A 23530-nucleotide genomic window follows, 5' to 3' on the forward strand; every position below is an offset into this window, starting at 1 on the left:
AGAAATTTGAGCGAAGTTGTGGCAAGAGGCTCAAACGGAGGTTTCATGAGAGCAGATAAAACCACATTCAGGTCCCAGACGACAGGAGGAGGCTTCAGAGGTGGTTTGACGTTGAAAAGACCTCTCATGAACCGGGAAACCAGTGGATGAGCTGTGAGAGGTTTTCCGAGGATAGGCTCGTGAAACGCAGTGATGGCACTGAGGTGAACTCTGATGGAGGTAGATTTGAGGCCAGCATTGGACAGCGAGAGCAAATATTCCAGCACAGTTTCCACCGCTAAAGAGGTGGGATCATGATGATGCCGTAGACACCATGAGGAAAACCTGGTCCACTTCTGATGGTAACATTGGAGGGTGGCCGGTTTCCTGGAGGCGTCCAAAATGAGACGGACAGGCTGCGATAGATTCTCAGGAGAGGTCAGCCCGAGAGAAACCAAGCTGTCAGGTGGAGCGAAGACAGATTGGGATGTAGTAGAGATTGATGTTGCTGTGTAAGTAGCGTAGGAAACACAGGAAGAGGAATGGGCTCCCTGGAGCTGAGCTGGAGCAGGAGGGAGAACCAGTGTTGGCGAGGCCACCGAGGAGCGATGAGAATCATGGTGGCTCCGTCCTTGCGGAGTTTGGACAAGGTCCGCAACATCAGAGGAAGTGGAGGGAAGGCATACAGGAACCGATCTCTCCAATCGAGCAGGAATGCATCTGGGGCCAGACGATGAGGAGAGAAGAGTCTGGAACAGAAGTGGGGCAGCTGATGATTGTGAGGCACTGCAAAGAGGTCCACCTGCGGAGTGCCCCAGCGAGCAAAGATGGAGTGGAGTGTTGGTGGGTCCAGCGTCCACTCGTGAGGTTGAAGGATGCGGCTGAGATTGTCGGCCAGGGAGTTCTGTTCGCCCTGGATATAGACAGCTTTGAGGAAGAGATTGCGGGCCGTGGCCCAGGTCCAGATGCGTAGAGCCTCCAAACAAAGAAGGCGAGATCCGGTGCCGCCTTGCTTGTTTATGTAGTACATGGCGACTTGATTGTCTGTGCACAGGAGAAGAACCTGAGGACAGAGAAGATGCTGGAAAGCCTTGAGGGCGTAGAACATGGCTCTGAGTTCCAGGAAATTGATGTGATGGTGACGCTCCTGTGGGGTCCAAAGTCCCTGGGTGCGCAGATCTCCCAGGTGGGCTCCCCATGCATAGGGGGAGGCATCTGTGGTGATGATCATGGAGTGAGGGGGCAGATGAAAGAGCAGACCCCTGGAAAGATTTGAGGAGTTCAACCACCATTGGAGAGATAGCTGAAGAGATGATGTCACAGAGATGGGATGAGAAAGAAGATCCGTAGTCTGTGACCATTGGTTGGCGAGAGTCCATTGAGGCGTTCTGAGGTGGAGACATGCCAGAGGAAGGACATGTACTGTCGAGGCCATGTGACCCAGGAGGACCATCATCTGCCGGGCAGGAATGGAGGGATGCCTGAGGATCTGACGACAGAGATGGAGCAGGGTCCACTGACGATCGGAGGGAAGAAAAGCCCGCATTAGTGTGGTGTCCAGAACAGCTCCGATGAATTGAAGTCGCTGGGTGGGAAGTAGATGCGACTTGGGGTAGTTGATCTCGAACCCCAGGAGGTGGAGGAGAGAGATGGTGTGATGAGTAGCCTGTAGCACAAGTTGAGACGTAGGTGCTTTCACCAACCAATCGTCCAAGTAGGGGAACACCTGGAGGTTGTGAGACCTGAGGAAGGCCGCTACTACTATAAGGCACTTGGTGAAAACCCTGGGTGATGAAGCGAGGCCAAACGGTAGCACCTTGTACTGATAGTGGCGGTGTAGTACCTGGAAACGTAGGTAGCGGTGAGAATTCGGATTGATTGAGATGTGAGTGTAGGCCTCCTTGAGGTCCAGGGAACATAGCCAGTCGTGTTGAGAAAGAAGAGGGTAGAGCGTGGCAAGGGAGAGCATTCTGAACTTCTCCTTGACAAGATATTTGTTGAGGTCCCTGAGATCGAGAATGGGACGGAGGTCTCCCGTCTTTTTGGGTACCAGGAAGTAGCGGGAGTAGAATCCCTGACCCCTTTGTTCTGGAGGTACTTCTTCGATGGCATTGAGAAGGAGGAGGGATTGAACCTCCCTCAGGAGGAGGGGGGTTTGAGATGAGTGCGAAGCAGACTCTACGGGAGGGTTGTCCGGTGGAAGAGTCTGGAAGTTGAGAGAGTAGCCGTGGTGGATGATGTTGAGGACCCACTGGTCCGATGTGATGACCTCCCAACGGCTGAAGAATATGCGGAGACGACCTCCGACTGGTTGTGGAAGAGGTAGCGAAGGTGGAAGACTGGCTATGCCCTGGAGAGAAGAGTCAAAAGGGCTGAGAAGGCTTTGCAGGTTGAAGAGGCTTGTTGGGTTGATTGGACTGAGAACGAGCCTGGGCATGGTGCTGTTGCTGACGGGGCCGCCGAGGTTGTTGAGAAGGCGGATTGAGTGGCCTGGCTGAGAACCTGCGCTGATAGGAGGATTGAGGTCTGTAAGGTCGGGCAGGTGGAGCCTTTTTCTTCGGCTTAATCAGGGTGTCCCACCTGGTTTCATGGGCCGAGAGTTTCTGGGTGGTGGAATCCAGGGACTCTCCAAAAAGTTCATCCCCGAGACAGGGGGCGTTGGCCAGACGATCCTGGTGGTTGATGTCCAAGTCTGAGACTCTCAGCCAGGCCAGGCGGCGCATGGCTACGGCCATGGCAGAGGCACGGGAGGTGAGCTCGAATGAATCGTATATGGAGCGGACCATAAATTTTCGCAACTGAAGGAGGCCAGAGATGTGTTGCTGAAAAAGTGGAACCTTGCGCTCCGGGAGATATTTTTGGAGGGCGGACAGCTGTTGAACCAAATGTTTCATGTAAAATGAAAAATGGAATGAATAATTGTTCGCCCTGTTGGCCAGCATGGCATTCTGGTAGAGCCTCTTGCCAAACTTGTCCATGGTTTTTCCCTCTCTGCCAGGAGGGGTAGAGGCATAGACACTGGAGCCCTGAGTCTTTTTTAAGGTGGATTCAACAAGAAGGGACTCCTGGGGCAATTGAGACTTGTCGAACCCTGGAATAGGGATTACACAATAGAGGTTGTCCAGTTTACGGGGGGCCCCCGGTACTGTAAGGGGGTTCTCCCAATTTTTGTAAAAGGTTTCCCGTAGGATGTCATGTACGGGGAGCTTGAGGAACTCCTTAGGAGGTTGTTCAAAATCTAAAGCCTCCAGGAAGGCTTGAGATTTTTTCGAGTCTGATTCCAGAGGAAGGGATAAGGCTGCAGACATCTCCCTGAGGAACTTTGAAAAGGAGGACTGCTCAGGTTTGGAGGTGGCATCGGGTGCCGATGGATCCTCATCAGATGAGGAGAGATCTTCCTCGGTACCGGGGGGGGACTCTTCCCATAAGTCTGGGTCCCGGACCTCTGGGTGTGCATGCCGAGACACCGGGGTGGAAGGTGCGGTATGGTGAGTCTTGGATAAAGACTTCCCAGAGCGCACCGAAACGGTACCGGGAGAAGAGGACCGGCGTCGATCCCGGTCCCGGGAAGTATGGTGCCCTGCCCGGTCCCGAGGGGGATCCGACGTGGTATGGGAGTGAACCACCGGACGGGCAAGAAGTTGCTCAGCCGAAAGAATCAGCATGGAGGTGTTGATTGGTACCGATGGGGTGGATACCGGTGGTTCGGTACGGGGCTCGGGCCGGTCTGGTACCGAAAGGAGCGGTGCCAGGATAGTAGGCAACAGGTGCTCGAGCTGATGCTGCAGCTGTTCTTGGAGTTGAACCTGGAGGATGGCCGCAATACGGTCATCCAGGGGTGGCACCGGAACCGCTTTCTTTTGCTTCGGTTCCTTAGGTGCCGCTCCACGCCCCGGCGATGAGGAGGCCGATGACGAGGCACTCACCGAAATCGGGGCGGAGCGCTTTCGGGGTCGGCGTGAGGCCGGCAAGATCGGTGTCGCCACTGTGGCTGGTGGACGCTCTAGGGAAGAGGGAGGCTTCTTAGCCGGCTTACCTGGCGCCAGAGACGCCGATGCGGGGTCGGGCGTCGTCGAAGTAGACGGTGCCGATTTCTGTGGTACCGCTGTCGATGCCGAGGAGTCCATCGTCGACCCGGTGCCGAACAAAAGATTTTGTTGGATTTGTCGGTTTTTAAGCGTCCGCTTTTTAAGAGTGGCACAGCGGGTGCAGGAGTCCGCCCGATGCTCCGGACCCAAACACTGTAAACACCAGTTGTGTGGGTCAGTGAGGGAGATCGGGCGTGCACACCGCTGGCACTTCTTAAAACCGACTTGCGGGGGCATGAAGGGGAAAACAGCCTCCGCAAAATCAAACCCCGAGGCCTGTATAATGGCAACAGGCCCCGCTGGGGCAAAGTCGAAAAAAGAGGAAAAAAATATAAGTTTTTTTTTGTTTTTTTTAAACAAAGAAAAAAGAAATCCGAAGGTAAAAAGGAAGAAAAAATGGAAAAAATCGCGAGCGGGAAGGCAAAAAGTGATTTCAACGGCCGTTGAAAAAACACACGCGTCTTCTTCGCTCCGCGGAAACGAAGAAACTGGGGACCACGCACTCCTCCGTCGGGCGGGAAGGCACTCGCGCACGCGCGGTGCGGCCAACTAGAACTTTCTAGTTAAAAAGGTCCGTACCGAGGGCTCCGTCGGTGACGTCACCCATGCGTAAAGAATATGCTGCCTGCTTGTCCTGGGATAAAACTCTTATGAACTTAAAGATACACACTTGATTAACTCTCATATATGCATTAAGTATAACATTTCATTACAAATTAATATTTTAAATATTATATAAGAAATCTAATATATAAATTATTCTTATTGAATAGAATAACCTCCCCTCCCCACCCTCCCTACTCAATAATACATAGAAGTATTCAAATAATCATGTATTATGAAATAATAACTAAACTAAACTAAGCCTTAGGTTTATATACTGCATCTTCTCCACTTAAGTGGAGCTCGACACGGTTTACAGAGTTTAAAAAAATGAGAGAAGAGAAAGAGTTTACAAAACATAAAAAGAGGGGATGTAATCAGGAGAAGAGATTATTATATGCTAGAGAAAAGCCAGGTTTTCAGTTGTTTTCGGAATAGTTGGAGGGAGTCCAGGTTCCGCAGCGGGACAGTGAGGTCGTTCCAGAGGCCGGTGATTTTGGAGAGGAGGGATCTACTCAGTTTACCTGCGTGGAGGATGCCGTGTAGAGAGGGGAAGGATAGTTTATGTCTGTGGGCAGATCTGGTGGTAGTTGGTGTCGGGGCGAGGAAGGATAGAGGGATTAGGGGCGGAAGGATGCCGTGAATGATCTTGAAAGCCAGGCAGGAGCATTTGAAATGAATTCTGGAAAGTACTGGGAGCCAGTGAAGATTGGTAAGTAGAGGGGAGATGTGGTCATATTTGCATTTAGCAAAAATCAGCTTAACCGCAGTGTTCTGGATAAGCTGGAGTCTGCGAAGACTTTTTTTCATTAGGCCTAAGTAGATGGCGTTACAATAATCGAGTTTGGATAGGATGATGGATTGTACAAGGATGGTGAAATGCTTTTGGTGAAAATAGGATCTAACTTTCCTCAGCATGTGGAGGCTGAAAAAACAAGATTTTGCCAGGGAATTCAGGTGATCGTTGAGGGAAAGGGAGGAGTCGATAGTGATGCCAAGGACCTTGCTTGAGAACTCAAGGTGTAGAGCAGGGCCTGTGAAGAGGGCGGGCAGGTGAGCTAATTTTGGGCTGAGCCAGAGTAATTTCGTTTTTGATTCATTTAATTTCATCTGTACTGAGAGGGACCAGGCGTGAAGTCTCATTATGCATGATGTGATGTTCTCTTGGAGGTTTGTAAGGTTTGGATCTGTTTCGAGGAGGATGAGGATATCGTCTGCATATGTGTAAATTGTTTCAAGGGGGGATAGTTTAAGGAGCTTCAGGGAGGATATATATGTTGAAGAGAATAGGGGATAAGGGAGAGCCCTGTGGAACACCACAGGATGGTGTCCATGAAGCGGATTTGGAGCCGTTTGTGTTGACAATGTAGGAACGATCGCGAAGGAAGTTTGAGAACCACTTTAGGACAGAAGAGTCTATCCCAATCTCGGAAAGTTGGTAGATTAGTATGTCGTGATGCACGACATCGAAAGCCGCGGAGAGATCAAACTGTAGGAGAATAGCAAATTTGTTTCAGGCGTGTAGTTGTTGCACCTTTGAGATTAGGGAAACTAGGAGGGACTCGGTGCTGAAATTGGGCCTAAATCCGTATTGGTAGTGTTGGAGAATGGAGAATCTCTCTAGGTAAGAGGAGAGCTGAGTGGCGACTATGATCTCTAGAAGTTTTGTTAAAAGAGGGATGTTTGCTATGGGGCGATAGTTCGATGGTGAGGAAGGGTCAAGATCGGGTTTTTTCAGAAGAGGGGATAAGGCAATGTGTCCCATTTCGGTGGAGAACAGGCCCGATAGTAAGACTTTGTTTATGAGGTTAGTAAGGGAAGAGATGGCCTGTGTAGGGATTTTTTCGTAAAGGTAGGATGGGAAGGGATCTAGGATGAACTTGCAGGATTTAAGTTTGAGGCAAAGTTTAGAGATCTGGGTCTCGGATACAAGTTCGAATGTAGTCCATGATCTGTCGGCAGGGATAGCGTCTGAGTCTTTCGGGGGGAGAGAGTTGTAGGAGGTAGCTGAGGGAAACGAGCTCTTTATGGTAGTAATCTTCTCGTTGAAAAATTTGGCTAGGTCATTTGGAGATGGGAGGGGGGGAGGGGGCGGAGTCATTTTTAGAAGTTAGGTTCCGCCAGATGTGGAACAGTGTACTGTTTTGGTTTTTTGACCTGGAGATTTTGTCTCCATAGTAATTCTTCCTAGCTTTTTTTAGTACGGAGTTGTAGGATTTGATGTTTTCTCTCCAGGATTGTTTATCTAGGGGGGATTTTGATTTTTTCCATCTCCGTTCCAGGGCCCGACATTTCTGTTTTAATTCTCTGTGGTAAGGGAGGTACCAGGGAGCCTTGTGAGAATAGGATATGGGTTTAGTGGTTAGAGGGGCAAGGGCATGGTACGTGGATTCGGAAAGAGTCACCCAGTTGTGCCAGATTGAGTCAGGGTTCGTGTGAGTGGGAAGGGGAGGGAGTTTGTTGAGAAACTGGGACCAGAATAGTTCATTTGAGATCTTTTTGTGGTAGGTGATGGAGTTTGTGGCACAGGTTGGGGTATCAAGGGCTGACATGAAGACAGGGAGGCAGAAAGAGCCTAGGAGGTGATCTTATCATGGGAAAAGTTAATCATTCATTACAAAAATCTGTTAATGTTCCCCAGATTTTCTGAAATTTACTAAAATAACCTTTTTGCGTTGCTATTGTGAGTTCCATTTTGTATATATGACATACAGAATTCCACCAGAAATTGTAATTTAACCTGTCATACTTTTTCCAATTGTATGTTATTTGCTGTATTGCTACTCCAGTCAAAATAAATAAAAGTAACAAAACAGTGTGACAAGGCAGTGGCTGTAGCCACAAGGATGCTGGGCTGTATAGAAAGAGGCATAGGCAGCGGGAAGAAAGGAGGTGTTGATGTCCCTGTACAGGTCGTTGGTGAGGCCTCACCTGGAGTATTGTGTTCAGTTTTGGAGGCTATATCTAGCTAAAGATGTAAAGAGACTTGAAGTAGTCCAGAGAAAAGCAATGAAAATGGTAAGGGGCTTGTGCCAAATGACGTACAGGAAGAGATTGGAAGACCTGAATATGTATACTCTAGAGAAGAGGAGGGACAGGGAGATACGATACAGACATTTAAATACTTGAAAAGTATTAATATAGAAACAAATCTTTTCCAGAGAAAGGAAAATGGTAAAACTAGAGGCATGAACTGAGGTTGCAGAGTGGCAGACTTGGGAGTACTATTAGAAAATTATTTTTCATGGAGAGGGTGGTGGATGCCTGGAATGTCCTCCCGACGTAGGGATAGAGATGAAAACGGTAACAGAATTCAAAAAAAGTGTGGGATAAACACAGAGGATCTCTAATTATGAAATGAATGGTAAAAACAAACTTAGGCCGGTAATGGGAATCCTGCATGGTCTGTGTCCCGTACAGTGGCATAGTAAGGGGGGTGGACTGCCCCAGACGCCGTCTTGGTGAGGGCGCCGGCACCTCCTCTCCTCTGCCCCCCACCGTGCCCCGTGCACACTTTCAATGCCCCACCACTGTACCACTAGCTCTTCACTGGGCACGCACTGGCCTTGGCACTCCCCTCTAACATTGCTTCTGGGTCCCGTGACTAGAGAGCCAATACTGTCACGGGAAGCAAGTTAGAGATGCTGTTTATGCCAGGAAAGCCAAACAAGTATGGGGGAACGGAAGGGGAATGCATGCGGCAAGAGGGGCGCCACCCCACCCTCATTACGCAACTGATCACATATATGGTGAAAGGATGGTTAGGATAGGATGGCATGAGATTAATGGCAACTCCATCAGTGGACCAGGTGGACTTCTATGGTCTAATGCTCAGAAATATTCAAGAAAAGACAATTTAATCATGAATGTATAATGAGTATGACTATTGGGCGACTGGATTGGCTATTCAGGTCTTTATCTGCTGTCATTTGCTATGTTTAGTTGCACCAACTTTAGCAGCAATAATTACAACCAAACACTTCCTTACTCTGATATCAGACTTTCACATTACTGTTGAGGAATCTTAGCCCACTTTTCTGTGCAGAGATGTTTTAATTCAGACACGTCTAGGTTTTCATGTGTTAGCTGCTCATTTCAGGTCCTGCCAAACAACATCTCTATTAGGTTCAAATTAGGTCTTTGTTTAAGCCAATCCAGAATTTTAATTTTGTTTCTTCTCAGCCATTCAAATGTAGGCTTGCTTTTATACTTTGCATTTTATGCTTCAATTTCAGCTCACAGACAACCAAACATTTGCCACTCCAGTAGAAGCAAGAATTCTTGCTCCATGCAATGTGTTATGATTAAAATTCAAGCACCTTTCCAGCGAAATTGTACCGCTGCTCTGGCGCCTTGCTGAAGAGCTTATGAGCACATTTAAATATTTAAAAGCCTTTAAATGTTATATGAAGATATTATTTGAGAAACTTGCCCAGTATTGATGAAAGGTGTTTTTTTGTGTTTTGTTCTATTTTGAAAATATTGCCCCCTTAAGTGGACTGTAATTTAAAATCCCCGGTATGTTTGGATCAAACCTACATCCATCTTTGGCATTAACTTTTAATATTCAACCTTCTTCAATTTTTCTGCTTTCTTCTCAAATCAATCTACTGTATTCTATTTCCATCTTTCCACATGCACCAACTCTTCCCTTTCTTTAACCTTCCCCTCTCTTCTTTCCTATTCCCATCTTTTCTTAAACAGCATTTCTTGCACCTCTCTTCCCTTCCCCACCCCTCCCATCCCTGTGCACCATCTCCTCCCTCTCTCTCCCCTTCCTCTCCATCCCTGTGCAGCATCTCCTCTCTCGCTCCTCCCCTCTGGTGGTCTGACATCTTTCTCCTTGCCTTCCCACAGTCTGGCATCTCTCTCTCCTCCTTCTCTTCCCCCCTCCCTTTGTGGTCTCGCATCTCCCTATCCATTTTCCACCCTCTCACCTACCTCTCTCTCCTCCTTCCCTTCACTGGTCTGGCATCTCTTATCTTCCCTCTCCTTCCATTAGTCCAACATTTCTCCCCTTCCCTCCTCCTCCTCCCTACCATAGTCTGGCATCTCTGTCCTCCCCTTTCTTTTCCCTTCCCTCCCCTGGAGGTCTGACATCTTTTTCTTTTTTTCCCTCTCCATCCCTACGGTTCAGCTTTTCTCTAATGACCAACCCTCCTGCATTCCTCCCCTCCACGGGTTCCAGTAAGGCCACTACTCTTGCACTCTTCAGGATGCCGGCAACATGAGTGAAGTAAACAAGCTGCCCTTTGGTGGCCCAGAGGCTTTCCCTCTGGTACAGCTTCATGCCTAAGTGGGGACAGAAAGTAGTAGCAGAGGGAAAGCTTCCAGGCTGCAAAAGGCAATGTGTTTACTTTGCTCATGCTGCCAGTGGCCCGAAGAGTGAAAGAGTGGATGCAGCGATGGATCCCGTTGGTGGGGGGACGGAACACTAGACTGTTGCACAAGCCTCCTAAAAGTTCTCTGTGGGCCTTGTAATGAAGACCACTGAGGTAACGCATGTACATTTACGGTCACGTGAAGTTCTAAAAGTATTGGGAGTGCTTGGGCACCCACAGAGCTGGCGCCTGTGACTGGAAGGATCTCTCAGGATACTGTTCACTTAGCTACTGACACAAGACATACAGCATTAAAATCTTATAGAATGCAGATCTGTCAATGCAAGTAGCAAAGTGATGTGTGTGAAGCACAGGATTAAAAAAAAAAACTAGTAAGATGCTATTTTAACAAATTTAAAGTATATGATAACAAATAAATCCATGATGAGATTTATATACATTATAAATAAAATTATTTTATCTCTTATACTTACTTGTATCAAGGCAGAATATATCATTATAAAACTTCTCTCCAGCCAACCCACCATGGATGAAAAGTCTGGTCCCAACTGCAATCATGATATGGCCATGTCTTGGGGCTGGAGGTCTGCCATAGGTTTCTGGTTGTGACCAAGTCAATGTGACTAGAAAAAGTCAGATGCCAATATTACATTTACAGCAATTGGTATCCATGGAAAACAGAAGTGGATCACTGGAGAATAAGGAAATGAAAGCAGTCTGTACTGAAGGGAGAATTAAGGAGCAGGATTTGTGATGGGGGACATAAGCTATTGGCGAACTAAGGATACAGATGCATTTTTGTACAAAAAGTTAGGAACTATTTGAAGTAACATTTTCAGTTTTACTACAAAAGAATTTTGGAAGATTAGGCTCTTACTTTGCTGACCTTCTTTCTGTTAGATGACATAGGAGTCTGTACTCTAGGTGAATATTCCATGGTCATGAGTTGCTTGCAGAAGGATGTCTATGTAATCATATCTTTCAGCTGGTCCTCCTTCACCAATGGAGTACAGTGCCCTCTTCAGTTTGTACCAAAGCAGTCAAGCTCCATTATAAGAAAAGAAATCAGAAGGAGGAGCATGGAAAACTTCCCTAAAAACGCAATACATTTCTGTTCTGCACTGTAACTCATGAAAAAAAAACAATAATTAGAATGAATTTACAGCATAAGTGTACCAACAAACCAACTTGCTGTGTGCAACTAACCCTAACATATAGGAGCTCCCAAACTCAACAAATTCATTACTTTATTTGCAATTTGTACATATTCATCCAACAGGAGAAAAACTCCAGTTTCATAACATAGAATTGTCCGAGGCAGAAAACAGGCACATTGAAAAACTGACAGGACAGGCCATATACACCTATGTTTTCTAACAGAAAGAAGATTGTCTAGGTAAGAACCTAATCTTCCATTCTGTTTCAAAGACATAGGAGTCTGTACTCTAGGTCAGTGTTCTTCAACCACCGGTCCATGGACAAGTGATGGTCCACAGAAATTTCCTGCCGGTCCACAGGGCCAACACGTGCATCAGGCCCAAAACAGTGTTCTTCAACCGCCGGTCCACGGTGCGATCGATGCGGCATTATCTACGAGCCAGCTCCCTCTTCCTAACTGATATAGTGCACAAAGCCACAGGCAGTGGCTCCTACGGGCATCCTCCGCCTGAACCGGAAGGCTTCCAGATGAGGCAAGGGACGTGCAAGGTGCAATTAGTACTATTATGGAGGCAGGGTCTGGGGTGGACATTGGGTAGAGATGGGTGGGGTTTGGCCCACGACTTAGCCCAGTGTTCTTTAACCGCCGGTCCACGGACTGATGCCGGTCCACAGAATAATTTTTTTATTTCTGCTGATCCATAGGTGTAAAAAGGTTGAAAAACACTGCTCTAGGTGACGTACCAAAGCAGTGTCAGATGTCTAGGGTGGGATAGATGAGCCTGCCTGCAAAACTGAGGACCGAAAAGCAACGTCCTCCTGTGTTGCCACATCCACTCTGTAGAACTTTGCAAAGGTATGAAGAGTAGACTAAGTAGCTACTCTACAAATCTCTTTGAGCAGAACTGCCTGAGTCTCTACCATTGAAGACACCACACTTCTGGTTGAATGAGCTTTGATAGAGATAGGCAGCCATTTTACACAGCCTATGTACATTGCTGAAATTGCCATGAGAATCCATCTGGCAATAGATGCCTTGGAAGTTGTTCTGTCTTATCTTGACTGACTGGTTAAAACAAACAGATGGTCAGAAAGGTAAAAGTCATTGTCCTTTCCAGATAAAGGAGTAGGAGTAGAACTCTTTGCACGTCCAGTCTCTGCAACATCCTATTTTGCTTAGTTGAACCCACAGGCTGAACAGCAAGTAAACAAACTTCTTGGTTGATGTGAAGGGCTGAAACAATCTTCAGCAGAAAGGAAGGGACTGTGTGCAGGGAAATCCCAGCATCTGTGATCCTGAGGTATGGCTCTCTGCAAGAAAAAGCTTGTAATTTCAAGACCCTTCTCGCTGAGACTACTGCTACAAGAAATACTGTCTTCACTATGAGGTCCAGGAGTGACGCCTCTTACAGCAGCTCATATGGAGACTTACTAAGGCCCTTCAGGATGATATTAAGATTTCACAACAGGAAAGGCTGGAGTATGGGAGACCTGCAACCTGAGTGCCCCCCTCAAAAATCTGGTTACATCTAGATGAGATGCCAGCAATACCTTTCCCTCTCGAACTCAGAAGCATGAGAGGCCTGCTACCTGAAGTTTGAGAGATTCTACTGCCAGGCCTTTTTCTAATTCAGCCTGTAGAAAAGCAAGGATCACATGATCTTTAGCTCACCAGAATTGGAAAGCCTTCCAGGTCTTAGCATAGGCCACAAGCATCAAAGTGTTTTTAGCCCAGAGGAAAGTAACAATGACTACTTCCAAATAACCTTTGAATGCTAAGGTCATGTATGCAAGAGCCATGTCATAAAACCAAAGCGATTTGGGTTCTCCATGGGAATCAGATCCTGACTGAGAAGCCCTGTATGAACCAGAAGCTTGAAGCTTCTGCCTGTTGGAGATGTACTAGATCCGCATACCAAGGTTGATAAGGCCAATCTGGGGCTACTAGGATCACAAGGCCCAGGTGGCCTTGCTCACCATGGTCCATGGTGGAAACACATAAAGCAGGCCCTTTTCTGGCCAGGGCTGAAACAACGCATCCAACCCTGCACTGCCCAGATTGTCTCTTCAGCTGTACAATCAGTTTGCATTCATGTTCTTGGCTGAAGCCATAAAATCCATCATCTGTCTTCCCCAGCATCGTACTATTGAACACTCTTCAGGACAGAGACCATTCTCCTGAGTCTACAGTCTACTGGCTGAGAAAGTCAGCCTATACATTTTCCTGTGGAGAGTGCCTGAAGGTGAGCTTCTGCCTACTTGAACAATATCTGAGCCTCCGGACATAATAGAACACTCCTGGTGCCTCCCTGTCTGTTCATATAACCCACCGGGGTGGCATTGTCCAAGAACACTCTGACTGCCTTGCTTTCCAGGTGGTTCTCCAATGTTCTTAAAGCTAGTTAAACTAAACAAAAACTTAGAATTGTAGACCAGGTCATCACCAATTGGAGCTCGACTTGGTTAACAATAAAGAAAAAAAGCTAGTTGGATGGCTTACAGCTCCAGACAATTTATGAACCATTTCTTTGTTGGAAAGTCTATTGGTCCTGCATTGGCTGGCATCAGTTGTTAGTATCACCCAAGAAAAGGTTCAGAGAGGCATGTCCTTCATGACAGTCCTCTCACACAAGCTGTTCCTCGCTTTCCCTGCCAAGGAAGCTACAGCTGGAGGGAATGCCACTGCAGAGTCCACCAGGAAAGGAGAACATCCTAGAGGAGACACATGCGCTATTGCCCAGGGAACCACCTCCAGGGTGCTTCCATCGAGCCCAGCACCTGGAGGTAATATCAGAAGTGGGGTTTGGCATCACTAAGAGGTCTGTAATCTGCTTCCTGAGTTTCTGTTTGCTTGGCTCGGGAAGAAAACACATCCTTTCACCATGTCAAAGCAGACTTCCAAATACTCCAAGCATTGGGTTGGCTCTAGATGACTTTTCTTGAAGCTGATCATTCAGCCCAGGTCCTGCAGGAAATTTACTACCTGCCGCACTGCTTGCTATCCTTCCAGCCTTCACAGGGCTCTGATCAGCCAATTGTGCAAAAATGGGTGCACCTGTATCCCAAGCCTGCAAAGGTGAGCTGCGCCCACCACCATCATCACCTTGGTGAAGATGCGCAGGGCCACTGCCAACCCAAAAGACAGAGTTGCAAAGTAGAAAAGCTGCTGGAGGACATGGAATATCAAGTATTTCTTGTGGGCCAGGAAAATGGGAATATGCAGGTACACCTCGGTCAGATCTAAGGAGGCTAGAAATTTCCCCAGTGCTACCGCTGCAATAACTGACAAACCACTTCCATGTGAAAGTGCAGTACCATGAGAGCCACATTCATGGTCTTTAGGTTTAGAATTGGTCTCCAGTCTTCGGTGCCTTTCTTGGGCACTATGACGTATATGGAGTATCTGCCCGAGCCTGATTCTTCATTGGGGACTGGTTCTATGGCTTGAATGTCTAAATAGTCTTTGCAGCGCCACTCAGACCCTGGCCTCTTTTTCCAGCCGTCCAGCTGGCAAATCCACAAACAGATATTGGGGGGGGAGGGGTCCTGTTGGATGAGATCTAGAACCCAGCAGTCTGAGGAAATTTGTTCCCTTGCCTCCCAAAACACCGACAGTCTACCACCAATGCCAGGGCAGCAGCTGTCTTCCTGCATTTCATTGAGTTTTCTTGGAGACTATGCTGTCATGAAATCCCAAGGGTTGCTGGCATCTGGAGTTTCCAAATCTCTGTCTGGATCCCTGATAAGATCTCTGTGTAGAGGAGCCTGTGTAGTACTGGCGGGAACATCATGAGGGCCAAAAATTGTCTCTGCCTCTCCTGGTGGGTTGGCAAGCTATGCTGCCTGGTACAGACTTAGGCCGGTGATCCACCACACTAGCCATGAGATTGTCTAAGCCTTTTCTGAATAGCATATGCCCCTTAAAAGAGTTTACTTAAAGTGGCCTTGGAGATTGAATTGCTTGCCATTGTCTGATCCAGAGCATCCAGTGGGTTGAACCAGTGTATGCTGACACCTTACTCATGTTTCTAATGATGTCATATAGAGCATCTGCCACATAATCCACCCTCTCTGGCACTAGCTGGGGCACACGTCCTCTTTCACTATGGGCTTCTGCTGCAACCTGGTGTGGTAGTCACATGCCACAAATGAGGCTGCCTTGATCCCCAAGGCTAGCACTTCAAATTGTCTCTTAAGGATAACATCTGCATTGTGGTCTTGTGCATTTTTTAATGCCACACCTCCCTCACTAGGGAGGGAGGTACATTTGGTTACTTGAGCCAAGGTGGAATCCACCTTCGGCTGACTAAACAGCTGCTGAAATTCTGGAGCCATAGGGTAAAGCTTAGACATAAGAACATAAGAACTGCCTTCTCCGGATCAGACCTTCGGTCCATCAAGTCCGGCGATCCGCACACGCGGAGGCCCTGCCAGGTGTACACCTGGCTTAATTTATAGTCCACCATATCCTTATATGCCTCTCTTAAGGAGATATGCATCTAGTTTGCTCTTGAAGCCTAGGACGGTCGATTCCGTCATAATCTCTTCTGGGAGGGCATTCCAGGTGTCAACCACTCTCTGAGTGAAGCAGAACTTCCTGACATTAGTCCTGAACCTGTCCCCCCTTAGCTTCATTACATGTCCTCTAGTCCGTGTCAAATTGGACAATGTAAATAATCTTCTCTGCTCTATTTTGTCGATTCCTTTCAGTATTTTGAAGGTCTCGATCATATCCCCACGCAGTCTCCTTTTCTCAAGGGAGAACAATCCTAGTGTTATAAGTCTGTCCTCGTATTCCAGTTTCTCCATACCCTTCACCAGTTTTGTTGCTCGTCTCTGCACCCTCTCCAGCAGTTTTATATCCTTCTTTAGGTAGGGAGACCAATGTTGGACGCAGTATTCCAAGTGTGGTCTGACCATTGCCCTATAAAGCGGCATTATAACTTTCTCCGATCTACTCGAGATTCCTTTCTTTATCATGCCCAACATTCTATTTGCCTTCTTTGCCGCTGCCGCGCATTGTGCCGACGGCTTCAGGGTCCTATCTATCAGTACACCCAGGTCCTTTTCTTGTTCACTCTTCCCCAGAGTTGCACCTGACATTGTATACTCGTATTCCTTATTTTTATTGCCTAAATGCATTACCTTGCATTTCTCCACATTGAACTTCATCTGCCATTTCTCCGCCCATGTTTCTAACCGACACAAGTCGCTCTGGAGTTTCTCTCTATCATCCTGCGATCTGATCGCCCGGCATAGTTTTGTATCGTCTGCAAACTTGATGATCTTAGTCTTAGCCACCCTTAGGGAGCCTTCTGGAGTCTCCCATTGCTCAGTGACTAGCAAGGTAACGTCTAGATGCGTGGGAAAATAGCCCAAATAATGCTAGTGGCCCCGACCTACCTCGACTTCAGAAAACTTCTCAAAACACACCTCTTCCGCGAACAGGACCCTTAACCCTTTTTCCCCGCTACAATCCTACCCCTCCCACCCCTCCTTTCTCTCCCCCTCCCCTCTCTTGGTTCCCTCTCCCTCCCTTTTCTCTTCCAATCCAACTATGATAAACATCTGCTAAAACCCCAATACTTCCTTCCTCGTTGCTTGTAATTCCGACAAAATTTTGTAAATCCGTGTTCAGACCGGATCCTAATTTAATTGATGTGAACTGCCTAGAACTCTTTGGGTATGGCGGTATATAAGAACTTAATAATAATAATAATAATAGTTGAGCCACTCGTAACTGTGCATCGAGACGTCGATGGCTGTTGAGATTCCAGCTTCAACTCCCTGAGTGCATCTGTAATAACATGTGGCACGGAAACGGACTTGAAAGTTGGCGCACAGATGGATCTTCTTCCTAGTCAAGAGCCACTATCGCCTCCTGACTCCCAGTCCCTGCAAAGGAATCAGAATCCCCCAGGGAGGAAGCTGCACCCTGGGACAATAAAGGCATGGAGTCTGACCTCCAATCCTCCCAGTCCTGTTCTTCTTGGTCACATAGGCTAGGAGGCAGGTTTCTCAGCTGCAGTGTGGTCTCCTGGAGCAGGATCCCTCCCCAGTCCAAAGCCAGTGTGCCCTTAGGCAGCGTAGAGTGACCCAGACCTGTAAGATAAGCTTTCCACAGGAGATTAGCAAAATCCAGAGTAAGCCCCTGAAAAGATAGCCCCATAAACCCCTGCAGGACTTCAGACGCTTTTCTTGGCCTCCAAAGCGTCAATGCACTTGCGTTTTGCGCCTTCACTCACTCTCTGTGAATCAAGTTCACTGTGGTTCACTATCCCTCGAGAACTCAGAGGAGGCTAAACCCGAAGCTCTCACCCCTCCCAAGTGCATCTTGCGGCACATGGTACACAGACGTTCTTCAGCAAACCATCCAGCACAAACTGGCATGATATAGGGATAGAACAGCCTGAAGAGTCCACCCCAGTCAATTTTGAATCAAATTGAGGGGCTTGAGGCAAACAGAGGCTTTTGAAAATAAGATCGATTAAAATCCAAGATGCTGCCACCAGCAATTTCACGGTAGAAACAGCCCTTGGGGGTTCCCCTGAAGTTCAAATAATTCAGGGGAAGGGGGACCCTATCTCTGGCCCCATAAATCCTTACAAATAAAAAATTTCAGAACCCCCCCTTTTTTCCCCATATGTAATCATGGGCTGTGCTGATCCCTTTCTGTGTAAGCTTTCTTACAGCCTGACTGAATGGAGAAGACTTTCTGCCTCAAAACTGTTCTAGAAGCTATTCAAAACTGATCTTCAAGCTGCGAGTTGATCCAACACCAACTGTGAACTCAGCCCCCATGAATCCTCGCAGCATGATGGGGGGGAAGATGAAAACGTAGCTGGCTCCCTGAAATTCTAAGAGATTAACACAAGGGCCCCACACAGCCTGCGCTCAAACCTCTAATAAATCAGAATGCAAGCTAGCTCTCAGGGGAATGCATCCCAAGCTTTGAACATGCACAAAGCAGACCAGCTCAGCAGGTACACCCAGGAATTTTTCCTGCAAACTGCAGACCACCCTTGCGGAATCTGCGTCCTCTCCCAGGCAGAGTTGTCCCACTTATGGAGACCTCAGGGCACCAAAGCCTCATGAATTGGATTTAAAAAAATGCCTGAAAATAACAAAATCCGAACAGAGCAGAACACACCTTTTCAACTCACATTCAGAAGGAAAAACTGAAGAGGGCACTATACTCCACTGGTGGAGGAGGAGCTGAAAGATATGATTGACATTCTTCTGCAAGCAACTCGTGACCAGAACTATGGATTTGTGATAAATATTATGGAGAATGACATGGGGATAAATTTGTCCCCGACTCCACAGGAGCTCAATTTCCCCATCCCGTCCCCATGAGTTTTATCGCTGTCCCTGGGGATGGGGGAAAATTTGTCCCCGTGTCATTCTCTAAAATATTATTTCAATGCAAAATATTCCACAAGCTCCTCTTAAAGACAATCTATGGGTAAATTATTAAAATTGACAGCAAATTATATAGGTACCTGAGTCAAACACATGAAGCTGTGTGTCCTCAACAGGATCTGCTCCTTTATCTCCTCCACCAAAAACATAAAGTTTGTCTCCTATGGCTGCCGAAGATGTGTGAAAGGTTCTCGGTGAAGGCGGGGTTCCAGTCACACTGGGGCTTTGCCAAGTTCCCTTTTCTAAATAAAGAAGGAAGGCAATAAAAAACATCCAAAACATGCTTTTCCTTACATTTATTTATTTTTCTTTCTTATAAGCCAATGGCAAGCCTGAAAGCTATTGAAACAATGTACATTCAGGTACACTAAGTATTTCTGAGAGTAGGCTAATGGGTCACACTGCAGTGGCCTGAGAACCATGGGAACTGGGTTCAATTTCCACTGCAGCTTCCTATGACTCCAGGCAAGCCACCTAACCCTCCAGTTCCCCCAAGTACAAAATAAGTACCTGTTTATAATATGTAAACTACAGAAAGGCAGTATAACAAATCTTTTTGCTATCTCCAGAAGGCAAACTATCTCAACAGAAGCTTAAGAGACTTGCCCGGTTTCCCTGACAATTCAAGAACTGAGGTGAAATTGACTGACAAGACTTAAAGATCATATTACTTTACATTAGTGACTTATATTCCGCCTTTACCTTGCAGTTCTAGGCGGATTACAAAAGAGGTAAGCTGGTCATTACCAGGCGAGATACAGGGTTAAGTACTGATAAGATAAAGAGTTAAAAGAGGTACTGCATTAGTTTGTCTTGACAAATTTTTTGAATAGCAAAGTTTTTATTTCCCTTCAGAGGGTTTTGTAAGTTAGAGAGGTGATGGTCAAGTTTTGCTGCCTGAGTTGCTAGTAGCCCCCTCACCAAGAAAACTACAAAGAGGTCACTAGTGCTGGAGTGATTCTCTGCACAGTTCCTTTGCTGCAGTCTACCCAAGCAGAAACAGAAGTTGCTTCACAGACCATGGCAAAAGAAAAGTACAGAGGAGGCCACCAGTAGCACTGGAGAATCAAAGAACAGTAACTTAGGCACTCCTATCTTCCCCTACCCGCTCCCCCCTGCCCCAGACCTGACATTGCACTTACTCTGGAAGTCAACATTCTGTGCTGGACTGAAGGGTCTTGAGCTCAAGGCTTGCTGGATTCCCTTCGAGAATTTTGGAGAGGGAAGGAGCCAACAGGCCTTGAGTATGAACAGACGTTCAAGGCTCTTCAGCCTAGCACAGAGCGCCGGCGTGGACTTCCAGAGCATTAGGACAGTAAGTATGATGTCGGTCTGGGGCAGGAGGGAGCAGGTAGTGGAGAATAGGAGTGCGGTCATTGGGGGAAGGGGGGGAGGAAGAGATAACAATGTCAGTTATCAGGGGGATAACTGCTGTTCATCAGAGGGTGGGGGTAATAACAGTGCTGATCATCAGAGGGTGGGAGAGATAGCAGTGCCAGTCAACGGAGGGGGTGGTGCATAGCAGAGCTGAACATCGGGAGGGGTGAAAAATAGAAGCGTTGGTCATTGGATGGGGAAGGGAGGAAAAAAGCACCATCATCAAAAGGAGGCTCAAATATAAACAGAGACCCCCATTTCTGAGCAATTTTTTTAAACAACCAAACCTGAAACTAGTGGTGCAAAGTTTTATATTTATTTTGAGGGTAGGAAAAGCCTCAGAAATGCAGCTACCACCTTAAAGGTATCAAGTAGGTAGATACCAAAGAGCTCCTACTTCAATCATCGGCATAAAATTCTCCAAAAATCAATATTTAAAAATATTTAATTTCTACAATTGTATAATCCATCAACATTTTTCAAAATTCAATTATTCCTTGTATCAGATATTCAAAAGATTTTATATAGCGTCCAAAACTATTATCTAATTCAATCATTAAAGCACCACATAGCCAGGATTGCCAGCTGTATACACACAGATGTAAAAAAAGAGTACTTAGCTTTCAGAATTAGGCTTCCAAATCACTCCATCCGTTCTAAGACAAAGGTTCAAAGTGTAAACCTCTTCCTTATATATCTTTTTTTCTTCAAAGGCAAAAGTTCAAGTCACTTCTAGATAATCAGCCAACGCAACCAGCATTTCACAGTCAGTAAAAGTTCATTTACCACTGCATCAGGGCCTCTTTAAATAGCAGATTCAACTTTTCGCAATGCATAAGAAGAAATTAGGTTCTTACCTGCTAATTTACTTTCTTTTAGCCTCTCCACACCGGCATAGATTATCTTACAAGCGGGTTATATCTCATCATGACCAGCAGGTGGAGACTGAAACAAAACTCTGGAATAGTACATAATAGATGTCTCTCCCTATTCCTACCAGTCTGCCGAATAGCCAAGCAGAACTAAGAACATCAAACAGAAATAAACAACAGAGTAACAACTAATAAACCTGAATGCTGTTGGAAAATGCAAAGGAGAGATCCCAGCAAGATAATATCCCCACTGCTCCCCAGCTGAGCCATAGCCGCTGTTCTTCAATTCTCCCCGGCCCTCAAAAAATACTAGAACCCGCAGAAAAAACAAAATCTGCACACGCAACACCCACAAGAACAACATGACAAAAGACAGGGTGGGATCCTATGCTGGTCTAGAGAGGCTAAAAGAAAGTAAATTAGCAGGTAAGAACCTAATTTCTCCTTATTTAGCAACTCTCCAGACCGGCATAGGTTATCTTACAAGCGGGACTTACCCCATCAAGGGCGGGACCCCTGAAGGGCTGACACCAGAACACGCTCACCGAACACTGCGTCCCGACGCACCTGAACATCCATACGGTAGTGTCTGACAAAGGAATGCAAGGAAGACCAAACCACAGCCTTACAAATATCCACTGGAGGCACTAGCGAAGACTCAGCCCAAGAAGCCGTCTGACTCAGAGTGGAGTGAGCCTTGAGAAATACTGGAATAAGCTTCTTCTGAAGAAGGTATGCGGAAGCAATAGTCTCCTTGATCAAGTGCGCAATGGTATCCTTGGAAGCACCATCCCCTTTACGAGGACCCGCTAGAAGGACAAAGAGATGATCTGATTTCCTGAATTCCTGGGTCCTCTGCACATAAGAACAAAGAACCCGACAGACATCTAGCTTGCACAACTGTTTCTGCTCTGAAGATCCCTCCCGACTACCTAACACTGAGAGGACTACTGCCTGATTGACATGAAATGGAGACACTACCTTTGGTAGAAAGGAAGGAATAGGCCACAAAATGACTCACTCCCTAGAAAATTCCAGGAAGGAGATCTACAAGAGAGAGCCTGCAGCTCCAAAACACGCCTAGCAGAAGTAATAGCCACCAAGAAGACCACCTTAAGAGTAAGGCCCTTCAACGAGCAGGCACCCAAAGGTTCAAAAGGGGGGCGCACCATCCCAGACAGGACCAGATTCAAATCCCAAGAGGGAACAGACGGTTGCAAGGGAGGCTTGAGCAATTTGGCCGCCCGCAAGAAGCAAACGACATCAGGAATGGCAGTTAGATGCTGTCCCTGTAACAATGTAACGTCCAAAAGGGTATTGCCTCAGTTGTATCTTCAATATCATCAAGTATAGATAGTGATTGTCTCAATTATTAAACATTTAGGCTCAAAAAGTGCTTATATATAGATCTCTTGTATGGACCTTCAGATCACCAACAGGGTACATACCCCAGGCTGTTATATTCTTCGTCAGTCCAACTTTATTTATTCATAATAACAACACAGAACTGCCTTAATTTATCAAAATATCACCCCAACTAGGCAGCCTCCTTTACTTGAATAAGTCACAAACTTTCAACCTGACCCCAGCCGAATACCCCGAAATTGCAAAAATTTCTGAAATTTCTTGCTTACCAAATAACAGGAGCTACTTCATGACGTGGGAAAGGCCGCGGTTTGTCCTTCACAGAGATTTTACACAGCTGGCCTAACACTGGGGTCAGGTTGAAAGTTTGTGACTTATTCAAGTAAAGGAGGCTGCCTAGTTGGGCTGATATTTTCATAAATTAAGGCAGTTCTGTGTTGTTATTTTGTGTTGTAGTATCCCTCGACCCTGAAGAAAGTTTCTCTGTGTGAAACATGCATATCGGGAGGGAAGATTGAAGTGCATCACTATAACCTACAGCTAAGTGATGTTTTGTTGATTTTAAATATAAATAAATAATAAAAATAAAAATAAATAAAGTATGAATAAATAAAGTTGGACTGACAAAGAATATAACAGCCTGGGGTATGTACCCTATTGGTGATCTGAAGGTCCATACAAGAGATCTATATATAAGTACTTTTTGAGCCTAAATGTTTAATAATTGAGACAATCACTATCTGTACTTGATGACCCTGTAACAACCCACAAAAGGCTAACAAGGCCACCAGCTGAGCCCAGAGAGAACACCAAGCCAGGCCCCTGTCCAGGCCACCCTGCTAGAACTCTAAGATGTGAGGCAGGGAAGCGCAAAAAGAAACCACACCACGCGCCCCACACCAGTCCTCAAAGATACGCCAAACCCACAGATGTGGAAAGTCTCCGGGATCCCAAGAGGGTGGAGATCACTTTATCTGAATACCCCTTTTTACCTAGGCGTTCCCCTTCAATAGCCAAGCCGTAAGACAAAAGGGACCCTGATCGAACATGGGAATGGGGTCCTGTCAGAAGATCAGGTGAAAGGCAGAGGAAGAGGATCCGACACTAGATGCTGCACCAGATCCACATAACACAGATGCCTGGGCCAATCCGGAGCCACCAGAACCACTAGGCCCGGATGACGAACAATGCAGAGTAGAACTCTGCCCACTAATAGCCACGGCGGGAACACATATAACAGCCCCTCTGTTGGCCATGGTTGAACCAGAGCATCCAGCCCCTCAGCCTGACCGTCTCTGCGACAACTGAAGAAGGGGGGTGTTTC

At 46.7% G+C, this 23530-nt stretch overlaps 1 protein-coding gene across 3 annotated transcripts in view; it reads right to left on the reverse strand.

The window, feature by feature from the left end:
• Window positions 1-23530, reverse strand: part of RABEPK (Rab9 effector protein with kelch motifs) — a 58460-nt gene that overhangs the window by 5150 nt on the left and 29780 nt on the right. For all 3 annotated transcript variants that reach the window (XM_033960617.1, XM_033960616.1, XM_033960618.1), the window contains exons 5-6: window positions 18673-18834; window positions 10486-10635 (exon numbers count right to left, since the gene is read on the reverse strand). In XM_033960617.1, coding sequence (XP_033816508.1) covers window positions 10486-10635; window positions 18673-18834 — 312 coding nt within the window. The remainder of the gene's footprint in view (window positions 1-10485; window positions 10636-18672; window positions 18835-23530) is intronic.

Source organism: Geotrypetes seraphini, chromosome 10, assembly GCF_902459505.1.
Source record: "Geotrypetes seraphini chromosome 10, aGeoSer1.1, whole genome shotgun sequence".
Classification (NCBI taxonomy): Eukaryota; Metazoa; Chordata; class Amphibia; order Gymnophiona; family Dermophiidae; genus Geotrypetes; species Geotrypetes seraphini.